The sequence below is a fragment of the Panthera onca genome, chromosome B3, assembly GCF_046562875.1.
Source record: "Panthera onca isolate mPanOnc1 chromosome B3, mPanOnc1 haplotype 2, whole genome shotgun sequence".
Lineage (NCBI taxonomy): Eukaryota > Metazoa > Chordata > Mammalia > Carnivora > Felidae > Panthera > Panthera onca.
The window spans coordinates 29,024,139-29,049,841 of NC_138344.1; the positions used below are offsets into that span (position 1 = coordinate 29,024,139).

At 49.9% G+C, this 25,703-nt stretch overlaps 1 protein-coding gene across 2 annotated transcripts in view; it reads left to right on the forward strand.

The window, feature by feature from the left end:
- Positions 1-25,703, forward strand: part of TMEM266 (transmembrane protein 266) — a 124,671-nt gene that overhangs the window by 90,390 nt on the left and 8,578 nt on the right. For both annotated transcript variants that reach the window (XM_060617944.2, XM_060617943.2), the window contains exons 7-9: positions 432-570; positions 4,343-4,458; positions 18,056-18,245. In XM_060617944.2, the coding sequence (XP_060473927.2) occupies positions 432-570; positions 4,343-4,458; positions 18,056-18,245 (445 nt within the window). The remainder of the gene's footprint in view (positions 1-431; positions 571-4,342; positions 4,459-18,055; positions 18,246-25,703) is intronic.

Genomic DNA, 25,703 nt, shown 5'->3' on the forward strand with positions numbered 1-25,703 from the left:
CCTGCACGGTGAGAGACTCAATTCCAGATAGAAATGAGATACAGGCTCTGGGCTCCTGTTACCCCAGGGGAAGGATCCTGCGTTCAGCCCCCACTGCCAGTGAGGGATTCAGCAAGGCTGGAACAGGAACTCTGGGACATGGAATGCAGTCCCCATCCCAAGGGACAAGATGCTGGAAGCAACCCAAGGCCATCTGAACAAAGGCTGGGGATGGGCTGAGGTCTCTAAGAGGAAAGAGTGCTCAGGGGCATGTCTGCGAGTGGGAGGTCCCTAAAGACTGAGGACTTTCAGGAGAGGCAGCCACGGATAAGGGTGACCTTCTGATGTGGAAACAGACCTCCTGGAGAAACTGGCCAGCACCAGATGCTTTGCCTGTTTCTGGGACATTCAGGAAGGTGGCCCAGGGCACTGAAATCCAATTCCTCTCACAGGTGTTTGACGGGGCTGTGATCATCCTGTCCTTGGCCCCGATGGTGGCGTCCACCGTGGCTAATGGGCCCAGGAGCCCCTGGGACGCCATCAGCCTCATTATCATGCTCCGGATCTGGCGGGTGAAGAGGGTCATTGATGGTGAGTGGTCCAAATGGGTCGGCAGAGCTGGCAGGGTGGTAGGTGGCTGCTATAGAACATGGAGCTATCAACTAAGGAGAGAGACCATGTAATATGGGGTGGGAGGGAGGGATGACCCCGCCAGCCTCAGGGATTGGAGGATGGAAACTATTGGCAATGGAGAGACCAAGCCTGTCACTGCTCACTTGATGTCATGTGTTCAGGAACCACACGTACTGGCCAGATGTCACGTGCAAACACTTGAGTGTTCATTACCACATAACTATTTATTGTATGTCTGGATGGCCAGCCCTTCATGTGAGTGCTCACAGCAGGGCCTGCTATTCTGGGAGCAGTGGCTTTGTACATCCTGAGCGTTCCAACACACACCTACCCTGGCTCCCTGCTGCCTGCAGACTCGCCACTGGCTTTGTCCAGGTTACTGGTCAAGGTGTTGCTCCCCGCAGGGTCCATCTCACCTGCGTGTCCAGCAGGGGGGTGCCCCTCCCAAGCCTGTCGAGCTGCAAACAACTAGAGAAGGTTTCTATGGGAGTTGCTGGCTTGGTTTGGGTTTTGGCTGGTGCTTCACCCAGTTTTAGTAGCACATGCTCCCATCTAGGTGTCCATCCCAGTGAGTGTCTGATCCATTCCACTTTATCATTGCCTTTGCTACCATCAGAGGCAAGGCCACCCTTCCTCCTGAGCCACCTCATCTAGAGGGCTATGCCCTGACCCGGGTGGTTCATGTATTTCCAGAAAGTGGTGACAGACCAGAGTGTGACCCCCCAGAGGAGGGATGCTTGGTTGAAGAGGAGACCAGAAGCCTTGTCCCTGAAGTACAGGACAGGGTACCGGGATGGGATGGGTGGTCTGGGGAGGGGGAAGAGGGTGGAACAACTCTGGGTTCCAGAGGATGGTCCTTGGACCTCTGGGGACATGACAGGGAGGCCCACTCTCCTCAGGCAGACTAGGCACAGAGCCACCCACAGATGGGCTGGTCTGCCTCTAGGAGGTGGGCTTCTGCTGGAGTGCAGGCAGCTTCAGGCCAGGTGGTCATATGGAGGGGCAAGGCGTGAGCAGATGAGGAGTCCTAAGCTTTTAAGTTTTTTTTTAAGTAGCAAACCCCTTTCTTCTGCAAAATCTCATGCAGCTACCCAGTGTGAAAAATGGATTAAAAGTGGGGCTGCTCTGGATGACTCGGAGCAGGGCGCCAGAGCCCACCTCCGTGCCCCCTCTCTTCTCCCTGGGGGCATCTCTGAGGATCTTCTGGCCCTTTGGAACAGTTTTAAGTCACTGGGATAGACTGCTAAGACTATAGACTGTATAGTATATAGACTCTAAAGTTATTCCAGCCCTGAATTTTGGTTGCAAATGACAGAAATTGTGGCTGTGAGAGTACCCCAACAACCTTTGTCAGGGACTAGGGAGCCTGAGGCAGAAAGGACAGCCTCATCCTGAGGTCTCATCCCTTGGCAGGGCACCCTTTCCCTGTCCCCACCCCATATCCTATCCAGTTAGCAGTGTGAGGTATGATGTCTTGTCAGGGATCTCTTAATCCAGAATCTTTATCAAACTGAAAGGCCCAAGTGGGAAGGCTTTGAAAGATCATCTAGTCCATTCCTGTCATTTGGTAACTGGGGAAACTGAGACCAAGAGGGAGAATAGTCACACAGCAGAGCAGGCGATGAGCCAGAAGTGGAAAGTAGGATTGTTGGCACCCACCAGTGTTCTTCATACGTTCACTCACCCCCATCTGCTCAGGGCCCTGCTCTTGGCTCCATTTATGAGAACATTCCTTCAGGGAAGGAACAGTGCCTTCTGGCTCTTCTCTGCCAGCTGTGGACAGCTGGACACCCTCACACTGATGGATCTTGACAGCCCTTGTGATACTCTTCCCAGCTGTCCCCTCCCCTTTTCCTGATACAAATCAGGCATTGCTGTGCCACTGGGAGCTGCAGGATAGGCATGTGCTGTGTGCATGTGTGGGTATTAATTTGTTTCTCTTGCCCTGGGTGTGAACTGGCTTCAGCAGAGATCTGAGGAGGCAGAAGCTGCTTGGTCCAGCCTCTGGAACCTGGAGATAGGTCTGCAGGACATGTGGGCTGCCCTCAAGTTTAGAAGCAAGCAAGAGTTATGCTTTCTCTTCTCTGCATGATCCCTGCAGCAGCCAGAGAACATCTGGAGGGTGAGACACTGTGGGTGGAAAAGGGACTTGAAGAGTGGAGATGTGGAGATTGTAGAATACAGTGGCAATAGAGGCATGTGACTGGGGTTTCTGTCGAGTCAGGAAGAGCTTGGTTCTGTGAGATATGAGAGTGTGAAGGCCAGAGCACAAGGGTTGGGTCAGGAGTTGACTTCCACAGAGCCCAGAGAACTGCCCAAGGGAGGGGCCTATGGGGCTACCACTGGGACCCTCCAATCCAGAGTCTAGTCTCTCTGCTCTGGGTCTCAGTGTGTGCATCAGTGATTGATATGATTGTCTATGAGTAACAGACCCAGAATAACAGGGACTTAAACAAAACAGAAGCTTATTTCTGTCACATGAGAGTCTGCAGGTAGGAAGTCCAGGGCTGATGTGGCACTCTCTGTAGTCAAGATTCCATGCTCCTCCCATTTTGTTGCTCTGCTGCATATAGTCTACTTTACAAAGTCACCCATGGCCCAAGATGGCTGCTCCGGTGCCAGCCATCACATCCTCATTTCAGCAGCTAGGAAGAAGGAAGAGACGAAGATAAAGAGGCGAAAGGAAAGTTCCAGATGCCTTTTCTTTTTAGACATTGTTATTAAGATATAGGTCACACACCGTAAAACACCCATTTGAAGTGCACAATTCAATGGCTTTTAGTATATTCATAGATTCGTGCAAATATCACCAAAATCTAAGCTTAGAGCATTTTTGCCACTTCAGAAAGAAAGCCCATACCCACTAATAGTCACTCCACATTAGCCTCTCAGCCCTAGGCAGTCACTAATCCACTTCCTGTCTCTATAGATTTGCATCTTCTGAACATTTCATAGAAATGGAACCATATGATATGTGGTCTGCTGTGTCTGACTTCTTTCACCCTGCAAAAACGTCTTCAGGGTTCATCCATGTGTAGCATATGTATCAGAACTTCATTCCTTTTTATTGTTGAATAGTGCTCCTTTGTATGGATGGAGCACGTTTTCTGTATCCATCAACTGATGGGCATTAAGTTTGTTTCCACTTTGGGCTGCTGTGGACATTCATGTACAAGTTTTTGTGTGGACATATGTTTTCATTTCTCCAAGAATTGAATCACTGGGCCATGTAGTCACTGTGTTTAACCATCTAAGGAACTCCTAAAGAGTTTTTCCAAAGTGGCTGCCCCAATTTACTTTCCCACCAGCAGTGAGTGAGGGTTCCAATATTTCCACTTCCTCATCAATACCAGCTCCTGGAAGCTGCTGCATCACACCTCTTTCATCCCATTGTCCATAATGTGGTCTCATGGCTGCCCATAACTGCCTAGGAGACTAGAAAACATAGTCCTTGCTCTAGGCAGCTGTGCACACAGCCAAAAGTAAGGGTGTTATCACTAGGGAAAAGAAGAAAAACAGATATCTCAGTCACCACTGGTTACGATTCTGGCCCTTTTCTACTGCCTGGATGCTATTGGGTACCTAGACATTCCCCCCAAGCCCTACACCCCTGGCCCCTCTAGGAACTGCTCCTGGACTGAACCTGCTGCTGACTGAATGCTGGGACCGGCCCCTTCCCAGCCTGAGCCCTGCTACTGCCAAGTTCTTCACAGAGCTGTCTCTCTTCCAGCTTATGTCCTGCCTGTGAAGGTGGAGATGGAGATGGTCATCCAGCAATACGAGAAGGCCAAGGTCATCCAAGACGAGCAGCTGGAGAGACTGACGCAGATCTGTCAGGAGCAAGGGGTAACGCCCTACCACTTCCAGTCTGTCCAGGGCTGAGGGCCCTGCTGGTGCCTAAAGCTGCAGGAAGCCAGAGCAGCTGGGCCCCCAAAGACACAAAGGGAGCCTGAGGCCCCGAGAGTGGGAAACAAGTCTCTAAGGTCACTCCTGCTCAGCGCAGCCAGGCCTGGGTGCTTTTGTTTTGGTACCACAGTGACCAGTCAGCTCTCCAACCTGAGCCAGCTGAGTCACCAACTCAGTTCATCAGAGTCTTCTCAGCTCAGTGGTCTCTAGAGCAGGGGACAACTTCTGTCTGCAGAGGTTGCGGGCACCAGTGCGGGCCAGTCACCACTCAGGACCCTCCCCCCACCACCACAGACACCTCAAAGAGTTGTTAGCACTTCTCTGTCTTCTAGGAGCTGCAGGGAAGAGAAAAAGGTGACAGGCCCTGGGAGGCCGTGCTCGGCAGAGCCAGGGGGGCTGGACAGCTGGGCCAGGGAGAGGGCTTGTCTAGCTGGGTCCTGCAACAAGGCTCCAGAGCTCTGTAGAAACACAGCTTCCAGTGAAGCAACGTTCTAGTACCCAGTGCGCAGAGTAGGAATGCCAGAGAGGGGACTAGCTAGCAAGGTGGTGGAAGGTGTGTGAGAGGATGGACTGTCATTCTGGCCTACGCCTTGGCTGCTGGGGAGAGGACACTCCACTGCCCCTTGCCCTGTGAGCCACATAAGCTATGCCCCCGCCCTTAGTGCCCAGGGCCAATCCAGGCATAGAATGCCCCAGCTACTTGCCCCACGTGGGGCTGAGCACTTCTGGCTTGCGGTGTGGTGAGGATGCACACCCCTTGGTTCCCTCCCCCTGCCCCATTGCCGAGCACCCAGGCACTCTCAATGAGGTCTGAGGGCCGCACACAGCTGTCTGTCTTGTCGACCTCATGCCTCATTCATCTCGTACGTGAACACTCTGATGGAGTCAGGTGGAGTCACCTGTCATTCTGACAAGCCCCATGCCATCCTGTCTCTTAGCTTTGGTTGTGCTGTGCCCCTCTCCTGAATCCTTACCCCTTGCAAGCTCTGCCTATTGAACTTGTGCACAGCCTGCAAGTCTTTGCTTTTCCACAAAACATGGCACTCCCCCTTCACCACAGCCACTGCTCCTTTACCCACCAGCCCTTGCTGTTGGCCTCCAGAGAGCACGGGGCACTTGCTGCCATGGGCTGTCATTATTTGCACCCGGGACTGCTTCTCCCACTGAGTGGACTGCTCCACAAGGGCAGGCCTCGCCTGACTCATGTTTTCCCTCAGCCCAGCGCCCCGCACATTGTGGGTCTCTTGGCCCCTCAACCCCAACCTCTCATAGCTGGAGGAAGAGCTGGGGGGGGTGGGGGGAGTGGGAAATCTGTGGAATGTCACCACAAATGGATCCCTAGAAATGTCCCACAGGAACCGGCACACAGAGTCTTCAAAATCATCTCCTTGGAATGTCTGTCAGGGAACCAAATCTTTTTATCTACTTTGGGAACACAAAATGCTTATGGGTGATGAGGGGACATCAGGGGACATAGCCCTCAGGAGCACATTATCCAAGGGATCCTGGGTATAGGGTGGTCTATCCAGAGCTGTGGACAGGAAGACCAATATCCTAGCCCCTAAGTAGTTGGACTCAGCTTCATTTTCTCACCCATGCATCTGGTCAGCCAGCACCATCCCAACCTGTGCCGGGCTCTAGGAGCACTGTCGTGGAGAGGATTTGGCCCCTACCCTCATGAGGCTCTGGGTGACTCAAGGAGTGTGGCAGGCCCATAAACAGTGGCAATCTGGTGCATGCATGCTTCAGCAGGGACGTGCCTGGGGGCTCTGCATGCCACGGGGACAGGAGAGTGGTGGGTTTCCAGGGGAGCTGACATCGGGCAGGGTCTCTTGGAGACGGATGTCTGGCAGAGGGGACAGGTGAGGCACTAGAGCAGCTGTTGTACCAGGGGCGCTTAGGGCCATTCAGAGTATGAGCAGCAGGAGAAAGTAGGAGGATCTGGAGGCAGTCTTGGGAAGGGCCTGCCTGGCTGATCAGGGAGCTTGGGCTCCAGCCTATAGGGAAGGGTGAGGCCTGGAGTGTTAGAAGCAGGGGTAGGAGATCTGATCAGTTTGGAGTTTCTGATGGATCTCTCTGGCTGCTGTTGGAGGCAGGATGGGTGAGGGCAGGAATGGAGACAGGATGCCTGGGTAGAGAGGCCTAGGTTTGGGACAGACAGAGATCTAGAGGAAGAGGAGAGAGGACAGATCTGGGTGACATCCAGGACCTGGCTGGAGCTTAGTCAGGCAGCTCTCAGTCTACTGTCTAATCGGAAAATGAACACTCTGCCTCAGTGGCCACATGATAGACGCCCACAGGGTGCCATATCTGCCCTTCATAAATTCACACACAGCCTCCCAGCCCGGCAGAGAACAAGCTGACCCTACAGCAGCCTCACATCAACACCACATGGGCCACGTAGCTGAGAGAAAACCCTAATGGCAACCCCACCCCCAGCGGTTTCCAGCAGGACTCCTGTCCTGAGCCCCCAGAGACCGCGTGTTCCTGCTGTCCTGGTTTAGGTCACCCCCCACATGTGCCCTCCTTCCTAGGGGGCTCGGCCAGAGGGAGACTCCCTTGGATTCTGCACAGGAAAGAGCCAATAAATAAAGACAGATTCCCTCTAGGTAGTGACATCTGGAAAAGAGATGAACAGAAAGAAACAAACCGTTTTAATTTAAAAAACACCTGAAGCCTGTAATCTTAGTTGAGACAGCAGAAAGAGGCAGCTGGACTGGAATCCCAGCGGGCCACAGGGAGGGCGGGAGGGGGCCCGGTGAGAGCAGAGGAACCATGGATGCTGCTCTCCACTCCACAGGCGGGGCCAGTGGACACCTACCTCATTTCCACCTGTGTTTTGGGACTAGGTTTGAGACTTGACTGGGCTACAAATACCCTTAAAAAATGAGGGTGCTCATGGCGTTATCAGGGCAGCCAACCACTCTGAGAGGATAGCGCCTGGAATGGTTAGGAGAGACTTCAGCAACAGACCTGAGTGCAAAGCCAGCTTGGCCACTTCCTGGCCTTGTAGCTTTGGTCACTGGTGGGACCTTTGTGGGCCTTGGTTTTCCTAGTCTGAAAAAGAGCAATAGTAAAACTCCTTGAAGGATGGTTCTGACATTATGTCACCTAAAACCCGGCACATGATGAATGGCAACTAATGCCAGCCCAGCCCCTCCCTGACATACACCCATTTATTTTACAGTTAAGAAAATTGAGGAGTGGTGACTTTCCCAAGAGTTCACAGTTGATTGAGGGCTTTTAGAGTCAGGAATAGACTCAGTTGTCCTAATGGAATACTGTTCTTTCCCAGCCCACCTTGCTTAGAGTCTTTCTACATTATTTTTCTATTCATATGGCTTCTTGGTGCTCAGTTGAAGGCATTGGCCAGATTATGCACCAGGGTATCTTTAAACCACAGCCTGAGCTCAGCTCTCCCACAGGCACAGACCCAGCTCTACTCAGCTGTCTCAACAGCATTTCCTAAGAGTCTCTTCCTGCTGCGCACCTCCCTGCTACCTCCAACCCCACTCCAGGTCATTTCAATCATCTTTGTCAAACACTCCTGTGTTCTGTCTCCCTGCTGGAATTCTCCTAGTTTAATAAAGCAATTTCCAAATCGAATTTGTATGCACTACCTAAAACGTTGAAATTTACCAAACTTCCCATGAAGTGTGTAGAATTTCAGTTTAATGAAACACCAAATTTGCATTCATCCTGCTCTTTCCCCAAGATGAATCTGTGTAAATATTTCTCAAGACTTTACTCATCTTTAGCTCTTTTTAAAATAAACTATTTTTTTAGAACGGTTTTAGATTTATAGGAAAGTCATGAAGATCGTACAGAGTTCCCGTGTATACCCCACACCCAATTTCCCTGAGACCGTCTCACATTAATATCATGCATTTCTTACAATTAATAAATCAATATTGGTATGTTATTATTAGAGTCCATTCGTTGTTCCAGTTTCCTTAGTTTTTATCTAACATCTTTTATCTGTTCCAGGATCCCATTCAGGACACCACATTACATTTGGTCATCATGTCTCTTTAGTCTCCTCTTGGCTATAAAAGTTCCTCAGACTTGCCTTGTTTTTAATGATATTGACCATTTGGAGTACTGGTCAGGTATTTTGTAGGATGCTCCTCAGTTGGGATTTGTCTGATGTTTTCCTCATGACTAGATTGGAGTTATGGGTTTGGGGAGGAAGACCACAGAGGTAAAGTGCTGTAGAGACTCTTGGGTGACACAGTGTGCAGGTTTCTTACATGAATATCTTGTACATTTTATCTTCTGTGCCATGTGGCAGCTCATTTCTTACCACAGGCCACACCCCAGGTGCCCCAGAACCACTTTATGTTATAAATGAAAGCATCCTTAGAGGGCATCTGGCAGAATCCTAGATTTGGCGGATGGGGGAATCTGAGGCACAGAGAGGGGGAGAGGTGTGCCCAACTTCACACAGCAGTTAGAAGATTAGGATGGAAACAGAACTCTTGTGGCTCATTGCCCTGCTTCCCGTATTTCCATCATCTCTTCTGACTGATGGGCTCAGCTCACCCTGAACAGATTCCTTCTGGAAATCTGGGGCCAGCGGGGAAGGAGGATACTCTGTTGGTCAGTCTTCCCCTGCCTAAGCTCTGGCAGGCCTTCTGCATCCTGCTTCCAGGTTGCTCGCTTCTGTGACAGAAGCAGATAGCCTCAGACCCCCAAATTCAACAGTCCTTCTGCTGATGAAAGTTCCTTCTCATTCACTTGTGTTTTACTCTCTGTCTGAGACTCCTGGCCAGGATGTCCTTAGGGGTTAATTTTGCTGATACATAGATGGATTCCAGAGGTGGGATGCTAGTTACTATCCTTTGGAGAGATAGCATGAGCCTTTGTCCCTGTGTTCTGACTGCTTCAGAGATTAAAGCTGTTTTAGATACAGCGGTTAAATCACTGTATATTCTTCCAACTCGTCTTAAGAAACCACTTCTGAAGCTTTATGTACAGCTGTGCGCAGGATCTTGCTCTGATTCTGAAACCTGTTCTGAAGTCCCCATTGTACTTGCTCTTTGCCCTGTAAGCTTTGCCTTTGGCCCAGTGTTAATAGGATCCAACCTGGCTCACAGTCAAAATTTATTTCTTTTCTCCAGGGTCCTTTGGGAAGGACAGAAGGAAGTTCTCTAAGTTGAGTACCATTCACCCTGAGACCATTAGCAAAAACCCAGGTATCTAGGGCGACTCGAGGCCTAGCCTGCAAGGAGGCCAGTGGAGCTCAGTGAACCTCTTAGGACAGTCTTGGGCCCTGGGCAAGCTTCAGTCCCTGAAAGAGGAGTCCTGTGTGGGGGCAGCCTGGAGGGTGGAGGGAGCCCTCTTAGACAAGGAGCCAGCAAGCAAGATTCCAACCTCCACTCCACCAATGACTAGCTTCCCCCTTAATCCCTGGGCCTCGATTTCCTTGTTGGAAAAACGGAGGAAACAAGGTTTATGCCACCAGGATGCTATAAGGATCAGACTAAGTCAAGTAACATATATAAAGTCCAGCCTACCAGAGTCTTTCTGGGAATGTAAAAAAAAGGGGAGAGAGAGAAAATAAATATACTAAATCATTTGTATAATGGTGGCCACTTACAAATGTGCTTCCATGTATTTAAAAAAATTCTTTTAAGTTTCTTTATTTATTTGGGAGGGAGAGGGCACCTGGGAGGGGGAGAGAGAGACAAAGAGAATCCCAAGCAGGCTCATGCAAACTGCTGAGCTGAAACCAAGGGTTAGACGCTTAACCGACTGAGCCACCCAGGCGCTCCAGTGTATTTTAACTCCCTTTGGCTTTGTGGTTAGAGTGGGTAGGCTAGGTATTATTAACCCCTTTATAGATGGGAAGACAATGTCTGAGAGAGGCCGTTGCTTGCCCAGGCCACACAGTTCGTGGTAGAGGGCCAGGGATGGAACGCAGCGTCAGGGTCTGCTTGCCTACACCAGGCCTGGGGTGTCTGTACAAGTCACTGTCAGGCAGAGTAACACAAGCTGCTACATCAAACAAATACGAAATGTCAGTGACCTACCACAAGAAGAGTTTGTCTGTCACATCACAGCCCAGTGCAGGTTGCAGTGGACAGGGGGTGGTGGGCCACTGTTCGACACAGTCAGTCTGGCCTCCAGGCTCCTCCCATTTTGTAGCTCCTTCTAAGTCCTTGCAGTTTTCTTCCTTCAGCAGGGGAGAAGTAGAGAAGGGGAGAGTAGAGAACTGTGTACAGGTTTTTATTAGCCAGGCTTCTGCCCCCATTTCGTAGATGGGACTCAGTTTCACAGTCACACTTAAGGCACCAGATGCAGACTAAAGTGGTCTATGTGCCCAGCAAGAAAACAGTCACTTGCACGGGGACTAATCCATAAAATGAGGCCCATGGGCTCACGACGTTCTTTACCCCTTTCCCCCATCCCGTGGGCACAATCACATCTATTAATCCTCTCTGGATGATGCAAGTCACCTTGACCTTTTTCTGTAAGAAACAGAATAATAATCTTGACCCCAAGCAATAGGCATTTCTGGTGGAAGTAGGCGGTGGGGGGAAGGGCCGTGTCCTGCTCCTCCCTCTCCATCTGCTCCATTTTCAGGTGCAGGGATCGTGCAGGGGTCGTAACCCACTTGTTAGGTGGTGGGAGGTGATCTGCGGACCTTGCTTGGGACCCAGGATCCCCGGTGCTCAGCACCTCTGAGAGAACGCCAACGGCTGCACAGATTCTCACCTTTGAGGCTGGGCCGCCAACTCAGAGAAGGGCTTCCATGGCCATCAGCAGATTGGAAAGAGCAGAAAAGGGTCCTATCCTGGTTCTAGGGGTGGTGCTTGATCTGACTCATTCCAGAGAGCCCCCCACTTCCCCACTTTTCCCGCAGAGGCCACAAGTCCCCAGCTCAGCACAATCGCCTTTGTTACCTGGATTATTCAAGATCTCCACTGTCGGAAGGGAAGTGTGTGTGTGTGTGTGTGTGTGTGTGTGTGTGTGTGTGTGTAAGCATGGGAAGTGATTTGTAAAACAGCCGATAGCTTTAATGACAAGCCTATTTAGCTGATAAAATTAGCCATCAGAGGAATAACTTATGTTATCCTTTTGCCATAATTTAAATTTATGGCCAACTACTAGTCATCTTCACAATGGATGGAAAGGGTCCAAGGTCGAATTCAGCTTCCCCCTGCTCCTAAATCATTAGTTTGCAACTGTCTCCTGATTTTTATTGTTACCAACAATGGCGAAACTAATGGAAATAAACATTGGATGCCATCCCAATAGCAGATAGGTTTGAAGGCAGGGCAGTCTGTGCAGACAGCACTAATAGGATGGAAGAAAATTATTGCTCTTGCATTAGATAGCATCGAGCTTCTGGCCAGAGTGTGCATTGATCAGGCCAAGGCCGTGTCAAGTGTACTCCACAAACCAGACCATTATAGGCAGAGATGTACTGGGTGTGCCAGCTCTGCCACCCCAGGGGTCTGGCCCCACCTGGGCATGCATTAAAAGCCCAGCCCCAATGGAAGAGGCCTTGACTCACTCTGTAATGCATGCTGAGGGCTTCCCTGTGGATGCTGGCTGATCTGGTCAGGTTATCTGATAGAAATACTTAGCTAATGATATGCATTAAGAAGGGCTGTGACTGCACTTTCATTCTCCCTGAGTCTCAGGATGGTCTTTTTTTCCCCCAGGCCAGTTTGCCAATGGAAAATTTGCTTCATTTTGTCATCAGAGCCACCATGTGCCTTTGCCCCTCGAGGCCCAAGGCCCAGGCCCACATGAGCCCTGGAGAGCTTGGATGTTTCTTCTTAACTGGTTTCAACAGTTTGACCACAGAGTGTCTAGGTGTGCATATTTTGTATTTATCCTGCTTCAGATTCTCTAAGTTTCTTGAATTTGTGGATTTTTTTTATTATATTGGGAAAGTTCTTGACCATGATTTCTTTACTGATTGTTTTTGCTTTATCCTTTCCTTCTCCTTTTGAAATTCTGCTTGCCTATGTTAGGCCCTTTGAGCATGTCTCACATCTCTCTTAGACCTATTTTGATCACTCATTCTCCCTACCCACCCCACCCACCCCCCCCGCCTCCTTTTTTTTGGCCATATGTTGCAATATTTTCCTGTAGACCTGCCCTCAAGTCCAACAATCTTATCTTCTACAATGTCTGGTCTGCTGTTAAGCCCATCCAATGGAATTCTCAATTTCAGATATTGCATGTTGAACTTCTAGAAGTTCCATTTGATTCCTCTTACAAGTTCTGTTTCTCCACTGAAATGCTACATCCATTCTGTTCATCTTTCCTCCTAATTCAATATAATCATCACACTTATTTTGAAGTCCTTATCTGCTAACTCAAATATTAGATAAGCCAGCCTTTATGAAAATTCTAAGCAGCCTCTTGACTGTTTTATGTCTTGATAATTGAACATTGGGTGTGTGTGTGTGTGTGTGTTTGCTTATTTGCATGAATAGTAACTCTTTTTGTGTACTACACACTGTTAATGTGTTTTAGAGATTCTGGATTATGTTATCTTTCTGTAAAGAGTTGGCCCTCCGGGAATGGGGCATTTCATCAGGGAACAGGGGATGGCCCTCAAGACAGCACCAGGAGCCACCTGTCACTTGTACTTTATTCCCTCCCAGCTAGGCTCCCAGAGCCAGCACAGAGCTTGTCATAGACTCAGAGTTCAGCTAGTCCATTTGCCTTATTGAACACACAGTAAAACCAAGGTCCAAAGAGGAACAGAGACTCACCCAAAGTCAGAGTGAGGGAGGGGTGAAGGGCTGAGAATTCTGGTGCCTGCCTCCAGCCCTTGCTTTTTCCCCACTTGGAGCCTCCTGCTTTTTCCTGGCCCCTATAGCCACCAACCCCTCTGTATTCTGCTTGAGCCTAGTCTCTTCCATCTTGTCTCTAAGGCTTCGAGTTCCTTGACACAAAGTCTGTGAAGCTAGAAGCCAGAGGCCTGGATTCTGGGCCTAGCTTTGTTTCTGATGCACCCTGTTGACCTAGCTTTTCCCCTGCCCTGTCTCCCAGCACAGAGGCTTCTTCCAACCCTGGAGCCCCAGTTCACCCACTGACTAATGAGGTCCTGATATCCTAGGACCCCTGACAGCCCTTCAGTCAGCTGGGGAAGTACATGTGGCCATGTTCAGTAGAGGAGAAGCAGAAGCCAGGCTCTGAGTGTCCCAGCTGCAATACCCTGACAGCCCCCTAGAGCTGAGCTGAATTGAGCTGAGCTGAGAGCCATTTAGCTATATGCACTTCCTCTGTAGGAAGTCAGTCATTCCTCCTCAGGGCACAGGCTGAGAGCATCCAGCCACTCATACCCTCTGAAGCTTGTAAAAATATGTCCCTCTCTTTCACCCTCATTCCAATCCATGCCCATCCTGACACTTCTACCTCCTACTAGTCGCCTTAACCTCCTGTCTCCACTGTCTCCAACCTAGTCCAAATTCTGGTTATTTGGCCTAGGTTGCAGAAATAGCATCCCAGCTGGTATTCCCAGGTCCACCCTGGCCCATCTCTGTCCAATCCTTCGCCATGCTGTCAGCACAGTCCTTCCAAAGTGCTCACCTGAGTCACCACAACACCTCCTCCCTCACCTGTCCTTCCGTTCAAAAGATTTCAGTGATTTCCTGTCACTCTTTAAAGGCCGACATCCTAGAAACATCTTGCTGTGGCTAAAGGGCTCTGCCTGGTGTGGCTTCTGTTGATCTCCCCAGGCTCTCTTACCTACCAGGCCTCTGTCTTTTGGACACATCGTGCCTTCCCTGCCACAAGTGCCACCCGGTGTCACCCCTTGAGACTGTCCTGGGAGATTTACTCCCCACAGTGCAGCAGACACGGTCCCCCTCACATGGGGCCACTGAGGACTCACTTCCAAGCTGAGAGACACATTTTCATTCTAAAACACGTAACAGAATTTTAACATAGCCCTCACCATGCTTTATCTGAATGAGTGAATGAATGAATGAATGAATGAATGTCTAGGAGAACTCCCATATACTTGGGGTTCATATCTGTAGCCTAAAACTTGTTTTAATGTATGTGCCTATGTCTGCACATGTGGGCTTGGGGCTGGGCAAGCCCTGGCCTCTGGCTGTCTGGCCTGAATTCCAGTGGGACACTCATGGGCAGCTCTATATCAATTACAAGTTATCAATAATGCATCTGCTCAGAGTGGCCTAGAAGGCCATTAGTTGGGCCTACTGGCCCTGACGAGCAGCCTTGGAGAAAGTGGTCTACATATGCCCATGGGAAGTTCAGATCAGCCTGGGAAGGAGGGGCTTCCAGCCCCAGCAGAACTCAGGAAGGTTGCCTCATGGGCCCCTTGTGACCTCTGAGACCTTGATGCCAGAGAGGTAGCTTGAACTCTCTCCCCCTGCACAGAAGACCACCGTATAATAAGCCAGGGTTGCTTTCTTACCATCTACAACCAATGGCCCCATGTAAGTACTGAGTTGTTGAGGTCCAGAGTCTGAGCCTAGACTGAAAGCAGAGATAGGGCACAGTGTGTGAGCAGGTACAGGGTTCAGTGTGTAACCATGGTTGGGGCTCACAGTCAGAGCTTAGTGTGTGAGCAGGATCAGGGCTCAGACTATCTCAGCTTTGGGCTAAGATTGGAGCTTGGTCTGAAACCACAGAATTGAGCAGAGCTGATTAGTTTCATTCATTCATTAATTCAACAATAATTATTGAGTGCCTTCTCTACACCAGGCAACAAAACAGTCAAGACCCCTGCTCTTACATAGATTATATTTTATTAGGGGGGCAAAGGTGGCAGTGCTGTGCTAGAGCCCTTATCCCTGAGAACCACTTGTGTACATGTCTTCCCAATTCTCCATGACATTGTGTTGGTAGTTTGAAATTGGCTATGGTGGAGTATTTACACCACAGAGATTGGCATAAACTACCCATCAGGACTTTTTTCTTTCTTTCTTTCTTTCTTTTTCTTTTAACCATCATACCATCACTGAAGTGAGAGGGGAAAACCAAAAGATAGTCCTTAAAGAAAATGATGTAGTGACTACACATATTTGTATCATCTCCTTTCCCAAACTCCACTAAAATCACTATTTAAAAAACCATAAACACTTAAGAATTAAGAAAGTGTCTCTTTAAGTCCTGTCCATAAGGACAAAGAATATAGAGACTTAAGTGGATTTGAGAAAAAATAGTGGATGAGAAAGGGGTAACCGATCTAGCAGAATGGAGAATTTATAATTCAAGTGCCTGCAGAGGATAATGAGGGAAATGGGCTAATTCTGCCCTCAGAACCCTTGAGAGTTTGGGAAGAAAGGAGTGATTGGGAAGCTGACCAAAGGGAGAGGGGTTGGCTAAAAGCCTGTACACACAATATTTGAGCCCCTTAGGCCCCATCCCAATCCTGAACAGCCAGGAGACCACACACCCGCATCCTACAAGAATCATAGAGGTTTTTCCTCTGGAGAAACTGAACCAGAGGGCTCTGCAGGTGGTCCCTGGGTTAGGCAAGGGTCAGAGAAGGGGTACAGGGCTGAAAACGAGGATTAAGTGATAATCCTTCCGTATAATGATGGGACCCTCTGCCCCATTCCCTTGCCCTGCTCCCAGCACAGAGGCTGCCAGAGGCTGATGAGCTCTCTGAAAAACTGAGTGGTCCCAGAGACAAAACCTGTGGACACTGACATTGGGAGGTTGTCCCAACGTCAGTCTCCTACTTGACCACCCTAATGTTAACGAATGCTCTAATTGTGCATTTCATTTACACCAAAAGAAAAATAATAAAATATTAAAATAGATTATAAAATATCAGAAGGTGATAAGTCCAATGCAGAGAATTCAAACAGGCTGGCATGACAAAGTGCCTGGGTGGCTGCCTCAGGTGGGGGGGGTTGGGTCTGAGCAGAGGAGCTGACTATGTGATCTGTGAGCAAACAGCACAGCTGGGGAAGTGGCCTTCAGATCAACACATGCTTGGTGTGTTTAAGGAACTACAAGAAGCCCTGCATCACAGGGAGAGGTAAAGAGAGAAAGGATGAGGCGAAGTAGGCCAGAGAGACAGGGCCAGATCATGCACCTGCTTTGTAAGCCAAGGGTAAGGAGTTGAGTTTCCTCCCAGTTGAGATTTGTAGACAAGATGGTGATATGATGTGATCTAGGTTTGGGAGAATCTCTCTGACTTCTTCTGGAGAATAGATGGCAAAAGGCTGTAGAAGTTGCAGTTGCCCAGGTGAGGGCTGGCAGTGAAGGTGGTGGGGGGTGGGGCAGGCAGGCTTGGCGTAGCACTTGGAGGTGGAGCTGGACTTGGGGACAGATTGCATGGTGGGGGAGGGAAGGCAAGGAAACAAAGGAGGTGATTCATTTTTGGCTCCAGCTAAGATGAGATGAAACCACCTGAGGAGTGATTTTCAGATGCAGTGAAGAGTCCTATTCTGACCAAGTTGAGTTGGTGATTCCTGTGACCCAGTTCCATGTTGTTGTCAGGTAGGAGTTGGAGGTGTGAGGCTAACATTACAGGGAGGGGTCAGAGCAGGACACCGAGCATCATGGGCAAGTAGGTAATCTTCTAGGTAGGGAGACCAGGCACTGGGCTTCCCTGGGACTGCCCTCCTCCACCACCACTTGTTTCAGGCTTTGAGTTTGTCTGGAGGTTGTGCAGAAGTGATGCAATGTGTTCTTGGGACACTAGGTGGCAGTGAAGGCTCTCCTTGTAGCTGAGCCCACAGCCAGGCCCTTCAACACAGACGTCAACTTTGTCTTTGCACAGATGGCCCAGAAAGGCCCAAGGATGAACAGCCATTTCAGCCACAAACCCAAGAAGCATCTGGGTTTGTTGGCTTTTCCCAACAACAACAAAAAATAATTAACCAAAATCAAAGTATGTGCAGCTTTTTTCAAAGCCCTTATTTAAGTACCCAAGTCCTCAGAGAGATCTAGGGTGTGAGAACCCCTGTTATACAGATAAGGGAACCCAGCCACATGGTCAGGAAGCTACAGAGCCTGGACTAGGGCCCAACCCTTTCTGAACACCTCCTAGAAGAGGCAAGTGGGTGTTGCTGGAAGACAAATGGACAGTCGACAGCCCAGCAAGCAGGTGATGATCCCTGACATCAGGATGGGCTCCCACGGCTGGTTAGGCTGGCCCTGGATGTTCCCAGGTATCCTGTGTTACATTCATCATCAGTGTAAGACACCTGAATTAAGGCACACCTGGATCGCACATTTAGGCAAGTAACTAGATCAAGATTCAAACCCGTGTTTTTCGCCTCTCCTTCAGTGCTCTTCCCACAGACCACAGGTGTGTTTCCCCTAATGGCCATCTTGTCTTCACAATGGGGCCAGACTACACAGTATCCCAGAGATGACACACAGGAACGCACTTTATTACTTGGATAAGACTCCATAAACGTCAAAGGCTCTAGCGACTGGTGTCGTTGGAGATTTGTAAGGAAGGCCCCACCCACCCCTCAGGACTCTCAGCGCCAGGCTCCTGGCTCCCGCCCCAGGAGCAAAGCGCCCCTGGCCCCGCCCTCCCGCGCGCAGCCCACCGCCCACAGCCCCTCTCCTCTTGCAGTTTGAGATCCGGCAGCTGCGGGCGCACCTGGCTCAGCAGGACCTGGACCTGGCTGCCGAGCGCGAGGCGGCGCTGCAGGCCCCTCACGTGCTCAGCCAGCCGCGCAGCCGCTACAAGGTGGTGGAGGCCGGCACGTGGGCGGAGGAGACGGCCGCCGAGAGCGTCGTGGAGGAGCTGCAGCCCTCGCAAGGTGAGCCCGCCGGCGGCCCGCCCCCACCCAGGCCTCTGCGCCCAGAATCCTGAGGGCGGGCGAGCCTCCTTGCGGGACTGGTGGGAGGAGGGGCTCACCTCAGGAGGGGGTGCCCCCGGGACGACCTTTCCTAGCCCTGGAGCAAGCGTTTAGTCAGGCTGCCTTGCCCCAACCACGAAGTCATCTCAGTGACTTGCACCCATTCTATGCCTGTGGGCCGCTGGCGTGCTTTGCATGCATTATTATCTCGCCATCCCTCACTGCATTAGAAGTATGACTTACCTATTTTACGGATGAAATAAAAGTTGTACAAAGGCGCATCACTAATAAATGGCGGAGCTAGGCTTCAAACCAGAGACTTGAGACTTTCCTTCTGGATTACCCCGCCCGCAGGGGCCAGATAGTCAGTCCATCCTTAGGGCTAGTACAGCCCAGAACCTAAATCTTGGAGGTGGTAACAAACTGGTGGGCAGGAGAGATTAGTGGAGAATGGGGCATGAGTACTGTATAGATGGCCAGCTGTGTTATCTTGAACAGGGAACTTCCTCCTTCTGAGCCTTGGTTGTGCTAGCTGGCAAATGGGAATGGTGCTGAGCTTTCCTCACAGTGTTGTTGTGAGGCTCAGGGAAGTGGGTGCAAGTGGCCTCCAGAGCTGCAGAACAGTCCTGCAAATGTCAGACGGTATTGCCTGGTGACACAGCTCTGTCAAGTTTGGACCTTCGCAGGATTTGGGGAGGCTGTGTTCAAATGGACTCAAGTCAGGGATCTACCTCAGCTCAGGGAGCTGGGGAGCCAGGTAGGGGGATGAGCGCCCACGTTAGGGCCCCAAGGGGATCCTAGGAGCTCTCAACACAGACTTCCCTCCCCAGGCACCTTTTGTGTTCCTGTCTGAGTCCTCCCTGCCCTAACTTGTACCTGAAAATGTTATCACTAAAGTGATGGGTAAGGGGTTACGTCACTTTATCAAAAAATTCTTTTAAATATTGACCTCCCCTAATAATTCAGGATACATTTTCAAGTTTACATTTTTTACCTGAAGGTAAGGGAATTAAAAGTTCATCAAATCGCCCCTTCCCCGGAGGGAGGTTTTTACAGTGTGATCTCATTTCATCCTCACGTCACCTTTCTCTCATATGGAGGAGAAAACTCAGACCCAGAGAAGTTGAAAGAATTTCAGGGTAGAGACGCCTATGTGGCTCAGTCGGTTAAGTGTCTGACTCTTGATTTTGGCTCAGGTCATGATCTCAGGGTTCATGAGATCGAGCCCTGAATTGGGCTTCATGCTAACAGTGCAGAGCCTGCTTGGGATTCTCTCTCTCTCGCTCTCGCTCTCTCTCTCTCTCTCTGCCCCTCCCCTGCTGTGTCTCTCTCAAAATAAACAAACAAACATTAAAAAAAAAAAAAGAATTTCACAGAATTGTACACTGGAAATGATGGTGCTGAGCTTAGAACACTGGAAATGATGGTGCCCTAAACCCCAGCTTGACCTCGGGCCCACTTCACCTTGGCTTGCCATGTTCCCCTTGCCAGGACAGCCCAGCAGAGCTGCGTGGGTTGGGAGGCAGGAGGCCAGAGCCTTGGGCTCCACTACTCCCCAGCTCTGTGACTTGAGGCTTCAGTGTTCCCTTCTATAAAGTGCCTCACAGCTCCAGCTCTGCCTGCCTCACAGGCAGCATGAGGAGCTGATGGATGTGAGAAAGATCTGGAGGCTGTAAGTCACTGTGGACAGGTTTTGTGGAGTGGGGTGATTGCTGTTATGATCTTTTAGAGAGAACTTCGGATCTTAGAACTGTAGAAGTTGGGGGCTGGGAGGGACTTCTCTGAGGGAGGGATAGACCTTCAGCTGATGTGTTCATCCCATCTAAAACTCTTGCCAAGAGGCTCCCTGGCCTCAGCTTACCTTCTTTAACAACAGGTGCTCCTGAACTCCCAGGGAAGCCCACACCAACCCAACTTTCAATGGCTCTGTTTATTAGAAAAGAATTCTTTGTTCTGGGCTGAGGTCTGCCCCCCAGCACCTGTCTTTCCTACTTGGCTGCAGCTGTTCTGCATTGGTTGCAGTGGATGCCCTCCCGGCTGAGGCACCTTTCATTTTATTTTTTTATTGAAGTCTGTTTGACATACAGTGTTATACTGAGGTGTCATTTCAAAGACTGGCCTTTGAGTGTTTTCTCCTGCGGGGACTGTCACTGCATTCCCACAGCCAACCCTCAGGAGAGAAGCTCTCCATGTTCTTGCTGTATCATCTCTCCTTGAACATTCCAGTGTTTTGGTTCCTCTTAGAGTGACATCTAGAACAGAACACAGTTCTTGGGGAGCTGCAAGACCAGGGTGGAGTGCTAAGGGGCCACCCCTGCTTTTTTGTTCTGAACCGAGAACCCTTAGATGTGGCTGCCTGGCCTGAGCTCACAGCTGACCCGGCCCCCTGCCCCGTGTTCCCTGGGAGGCCCCCCCATCCCCGTTCCCTGCTCCCATTCCACTGTGCAGCACTTTACATCCATCTGTGTTGGGCTGTAGCTTCTTTGATTCCTGACTTAACACATTGGCTGATGGCTGCTTGGGCTGCAGTAATGGTGATGAAGCACGGCAAACTGCTTACCTGTCAGTTTACTGTCTCACGGCTCTCGAGGCTGACGTCTGAGATCAAGGTCTTGGCAGGTTGGTTCCTCCCGAGGGCTGTGAGGGTCTGTCCCCTAGCTTCTGGTGGTTTGCTCATAATGCTTGGTGTTCCTTGGCTTCCTCTTCACCTGGCATTCTCCCTGTGTGTGTGTCTGTGTTCACATTTCCTTTTTTATAAGGACCCAAGTCATACTGGGTTGGGGACCCACCCTACTCCAGTATGACATCACCTTAATTAGTGACTTCTGCTTCAGCCTCATTTCCAAATGAGACCCCATTCTGAGGTACTGGGGGTTAGGGCAACATATGAATTTGGGGGAGACACAACGATTCACCCTCTAACAGGTGGCATACAGACCTTTAATGATCTCGCTTGCCCAGCCTCAACTCCTCCCACTGTCTTCACCTTCACTGTGGGCAAGGGAAACATCTTTTAGCTCTGTGTTCTATGCAGCGGTAGGTCTTGGAACTTTTCCACATGCTGATCACTGGCGTGCCAGGCCTGCCTGCCAAACTTCTCTTCCTCCTTAGAACCCATCTCCAGGTGAGCTCCCAGCCACCACTCTCTCCCCTCTAGACTTCCATGAACTCCCATGAGACCCAATCAACTGTGCCGTGTTGCTGTGACCATTTATATGTGTGTTCCCCCCAAGACTTGTTTATCTCCAGAGCCCACCCAGGCCTGGCCCTCAGCAGGCTCCCTGTAGTGCTTGTTGTGTGAAATGTAATGTGCAAGTCTGTAACTGATCAAAGAACAAAAGAAGGCTTGTGGATGTCACTTGTGCTAATGTGGGTCCTTGCAGTGCTCTGGGCTCAGGGGCCATCTGGCAGCAGTGCACTCCAGAAACCCCTCTTGACTTTCAGCTCCCTAGGCTGGTGTTTGTGGAATCCAGAATAAAAGAATATAAGAATATTCTTTTTGCAAGTTCTTCTAGAAGTCAGCAGCTTTTGCCTGCTTGTCTTGCTTCCCAAGGACAGGAGCTTCACAGTCTCCAGCTCATTCCAGGGTCTTCCTCATTGATAAAGCAGAATGAGTCAGAGGAGCAGCTGCTGGGCAGCCAGCCTCCTTGCTCTGCCCACAGTGGTGCTCACAGCCCATCTCGAGGCTGCAGCTCACCTGGGGCTTAGGCCTGCCTGGTTCTGTTGTCTCTTCACATGTGCTCACCTATAAACATCTGAGCTCAGGTGAGCGCCTCCAAACAGCCACACATTCTATAGCACCTCTCTATCATCAGGATCCTTGGCTCTCGCGATAACAGCATGGCCATTATTGTCCCTGAGCCAGTGACCTCCAGACCCTCAACACCTGATGCCACATTTGGGCCCACAGGGAGTCAAGATCTGGGTTTGGAGAGTCTACAAACAAACCAAGCCTTTGAAATAATCCTACACATTCTAGGAGTCCTTGCCTCTCCATCCTGCTCCCTCTCTCTGCTGTCCTCATAATGAACAACTTCCAGGAGGGATGGAGGTGGCAGAATAAGAAGGGAGAAAGCTGGGTCACACTCGAAGCCCACTCAGGGTAAATTTGATCAGCTGTGTGTTACTAGCCAGGATGTCATGGCATCTGTGCTGACCCTCCTGAGACTAGGAGGTGTCTGAACAAGGCACCCAGGCCTCCCATAGAGATGCCAAACATGTATCCCTGGGAGCAGCTGCAAATGCCCCACCCATCTATACCTGGAACCCACCCCTGCTCTCCTTTATCTGTTCTGTGACACCCCTACCTCCAACCTCTCTAGACGCACACCTGCCCTGTACCTGCCCCAGTCTATGCCATGCACAGTCCACTCCCCCACAGGCCACTTCTGCCACTTCACTGCCAACCTCCAGAGCCATCAGTAGCAAAGCCAACACCGCTGAAGCAGAGGGCAGAAGCTGGGGGGCCAGCAAGTGGCATGTGTGATTCATAGCCTCCAGTGGGCCAGTGAGACAGGGCATCCCCCAGCTGATTTCTCTTTGATCAGAGCTGTGTCCAGGGAGGGATTTCCATGACATTAGAAATTATGGCCGGACAAGCTAGGGATGCCCTGGGCTACTCTGGAGATGTAGAAAGGGCAGCCTTTGTTGCTAACGATGACCTTCAGGCCAGTGAGGGCTCCGAAGCTCACTGTGTCACAACAGCACACAGACTTTCCAAGGATTAACCTGCAGAAATGAGCGAGAAGTGACAGGAGCCTCTGGAGGGGGCCTTGCTCACTGCGGGAGGGTGGCCCTGAGGGGTGGGAGTGCTGAGTGGTTCCTACAGTCTCAACAGTTGCCAGCAGGTCAGAGCCAGACTAACGCCGACCAGCTTCTGTTTAGACTTGCTCTGGCACAAATCATTTTTAAAACCCAGGCTGCAAAGTTCCAGACTTTGGGGCCTGCCAAGTTCACGGTGCCCCTGTGTAGTCGTTAATACTTCCCTCCCAAATTTATTAGTCTTGAAACTTGCCCATAATTTATGAATTACAGCTACTGGTGGGAGTGCCACAGTTTCACTGTATATCACAGGAAACCTCTGTGTCCCTGTATGCTGCCCCAGCACTCAGAGAAACCCCCACAGAGGTGCACCAGGCCAGGCGGCCCCCCCAGAGGGCCTTCCCTCTGCCAAGCAGCTGGCACCAGGGTGTACCCTTAGGAAAGCAGAGACCTATGTGCTATGGAGACAAGTCGGGGTTTCTGCCACTGCTGGCCTCCTCACACGTGTTCCTAGTGGAGTCACTGAGGACCCAGGGAAGCCCCAGAGCTGTAGGGCCTCACACAAAATAGTGAGACAGTTGACAGGGCAGAGGGCTAGGGCTAGGGGTTTGTATCTCAGCTCAGCCTTGAACAAGTTACTTTACCTCTCTGATCAGGACTGGGTCCATGGCCTGGTGACTTGGTTGGTCATACAGGGGCTCGAACTTGGTTCAGTGCTCTGCTGTGGTCTACTTGAAATCCTTAATGCTTTTTTTTTTTAACAGATGTGTAATTGGCATATAGCTTATTAGTTTTGGGTATACTATGTAACAATTAGATATTTGTATATATTGCAAAATGATCATAATAAATCTAGTTAACATCTGTAACCATACATATTTATAAAATTAAAAAAAATTTTTAAGTTTATTTATTTTGAGAGAGAGAATAAGCAGGGGAGGAGCAAAGAGAGAGGGAGAGAGAGAATCCCAAGCAGGCTCCATGCAGTCAGCACAGAGCCTGATGTGAGTCTCGATCTCAGGAACCGTAAGATCGTGACCTGAGCCGAAACCAAGAATCAGACGTTTAACCGACTGAACCCCCCCCAGACCCCCCAGTTACAAATATTCTTTTTAATGTGATGAGAACTTCTAAGATTTACTTGCTTAACAACTTTCAAATATGCAGTACATTATTAGTAACTATTGTCACCATGCAATACAGCATATCCCCATAACTTATTTATTTTACAATAAAATTTGTACCCTTTGACCCCACTCACCCATTTCACCAACCCCCACCTCTAACAACTACCAATTTGTTCTTTGTATCTGTGAGCTCAGAGTTTTCTTATTTTTGTTTTGTTTTTAGATTACACATAATTGAGATCATATAGTATTTGTCTTTCTCTCCCTGACTTATTTCACTTAGCATAATGCCCTCAAGGGACATCCATGTTGCAAATGGCGCAATTTCTTTCTTTTTTATAGCTGAAATACTCCAGTGTGTGTGTATCTGTGTGTGTCTGTGTGTGTGTGTATCTGTGTGTGTGTATGTACACATGCCACATCTTTATTCATCCACCATTGGACACTTATGTTGTTTCCATGTATTAGCTATTATAAATAATGCTGTGATGAATGTGAGGGTGCATCTTTTCAAGTTAGTGTTTTCGTTTACTTTGGGTAAATACCCAGGAGTGGAATTCTATGGTAGTTGTATTTTTGATTTTTGAGAAACCTCCATACTACTTTCCACAGTGGCTATAAAATGTACATTCCCACCAAAACTCTGCAAGTGTTCACTTTTCTTGACATCTTGCCAAAATTACCTCTTGTCTTTTTGCTAATAGCCATTCTAACAAGTATGAGGTGGTATCTCATTGTGGTTTGTAGTCCTCTGATGACGAGTGATGTGGAGCATCTTCTCATGTGTCTGTTGGCCATCTATATATGTTCTTTGGAAAAATGTCTATTCAGATCCTCTGCCCAGCTTTTAACTGGTTTGGTTCTTTCCACTGTTGAGTTGTAGGAGTTCTTTATACGTGGTAGATATTATTAGCCCCTTATCACATATGATCTGGCTTTTTGAACAAGGGACCCCATAATCCTGCTCGTCCTGTCTCTGAGCCCCAGTTTTTCCAGAATGAGGATAGTAGCAGAAGCACATCTTCTCTGCGAAGGATTGGGCTTTTGGTCACAGGCACAGCTCTAGTGCATGGTACACAGCAGGTGCCCAGTGAATGTCCGTGCCTCCTTCTATGAGGGCTGCCTAGTCAGGGACCAGGAGCCCCAAACCAGGAATCAGGGCTTCCCTATGGACTTTGGGGCCCGTGTCTGCACAGGATGTATGGATGTGGGGTCTTGGGACCCTGCCCCACAGCACCCGCTCTCACCCCTTCCAGGAGGCCCAGCTGACTCAACCTCAGCCTTTCTCTCAACCTCAGCCTTGCCAGGCAAGTTGGGGCTCCACCCCAGGGGCAAACACACATAATGAGCGTTGCCATGGCCAGCACTCTAAGGGCTTTGGGAGGATTAGCCCGGATGCATTTTCAGAATGTTTACACCCCAGGAAGAAAGGTGCCAGGTGGCCAAGAGCAGCTGCTGTAGCTGCCTCAGAAGCCTCAAGACTTTGGGGTTGGTAGGGAACGCCATGGGCCAGGGGTTCAGAAAGGTGAGG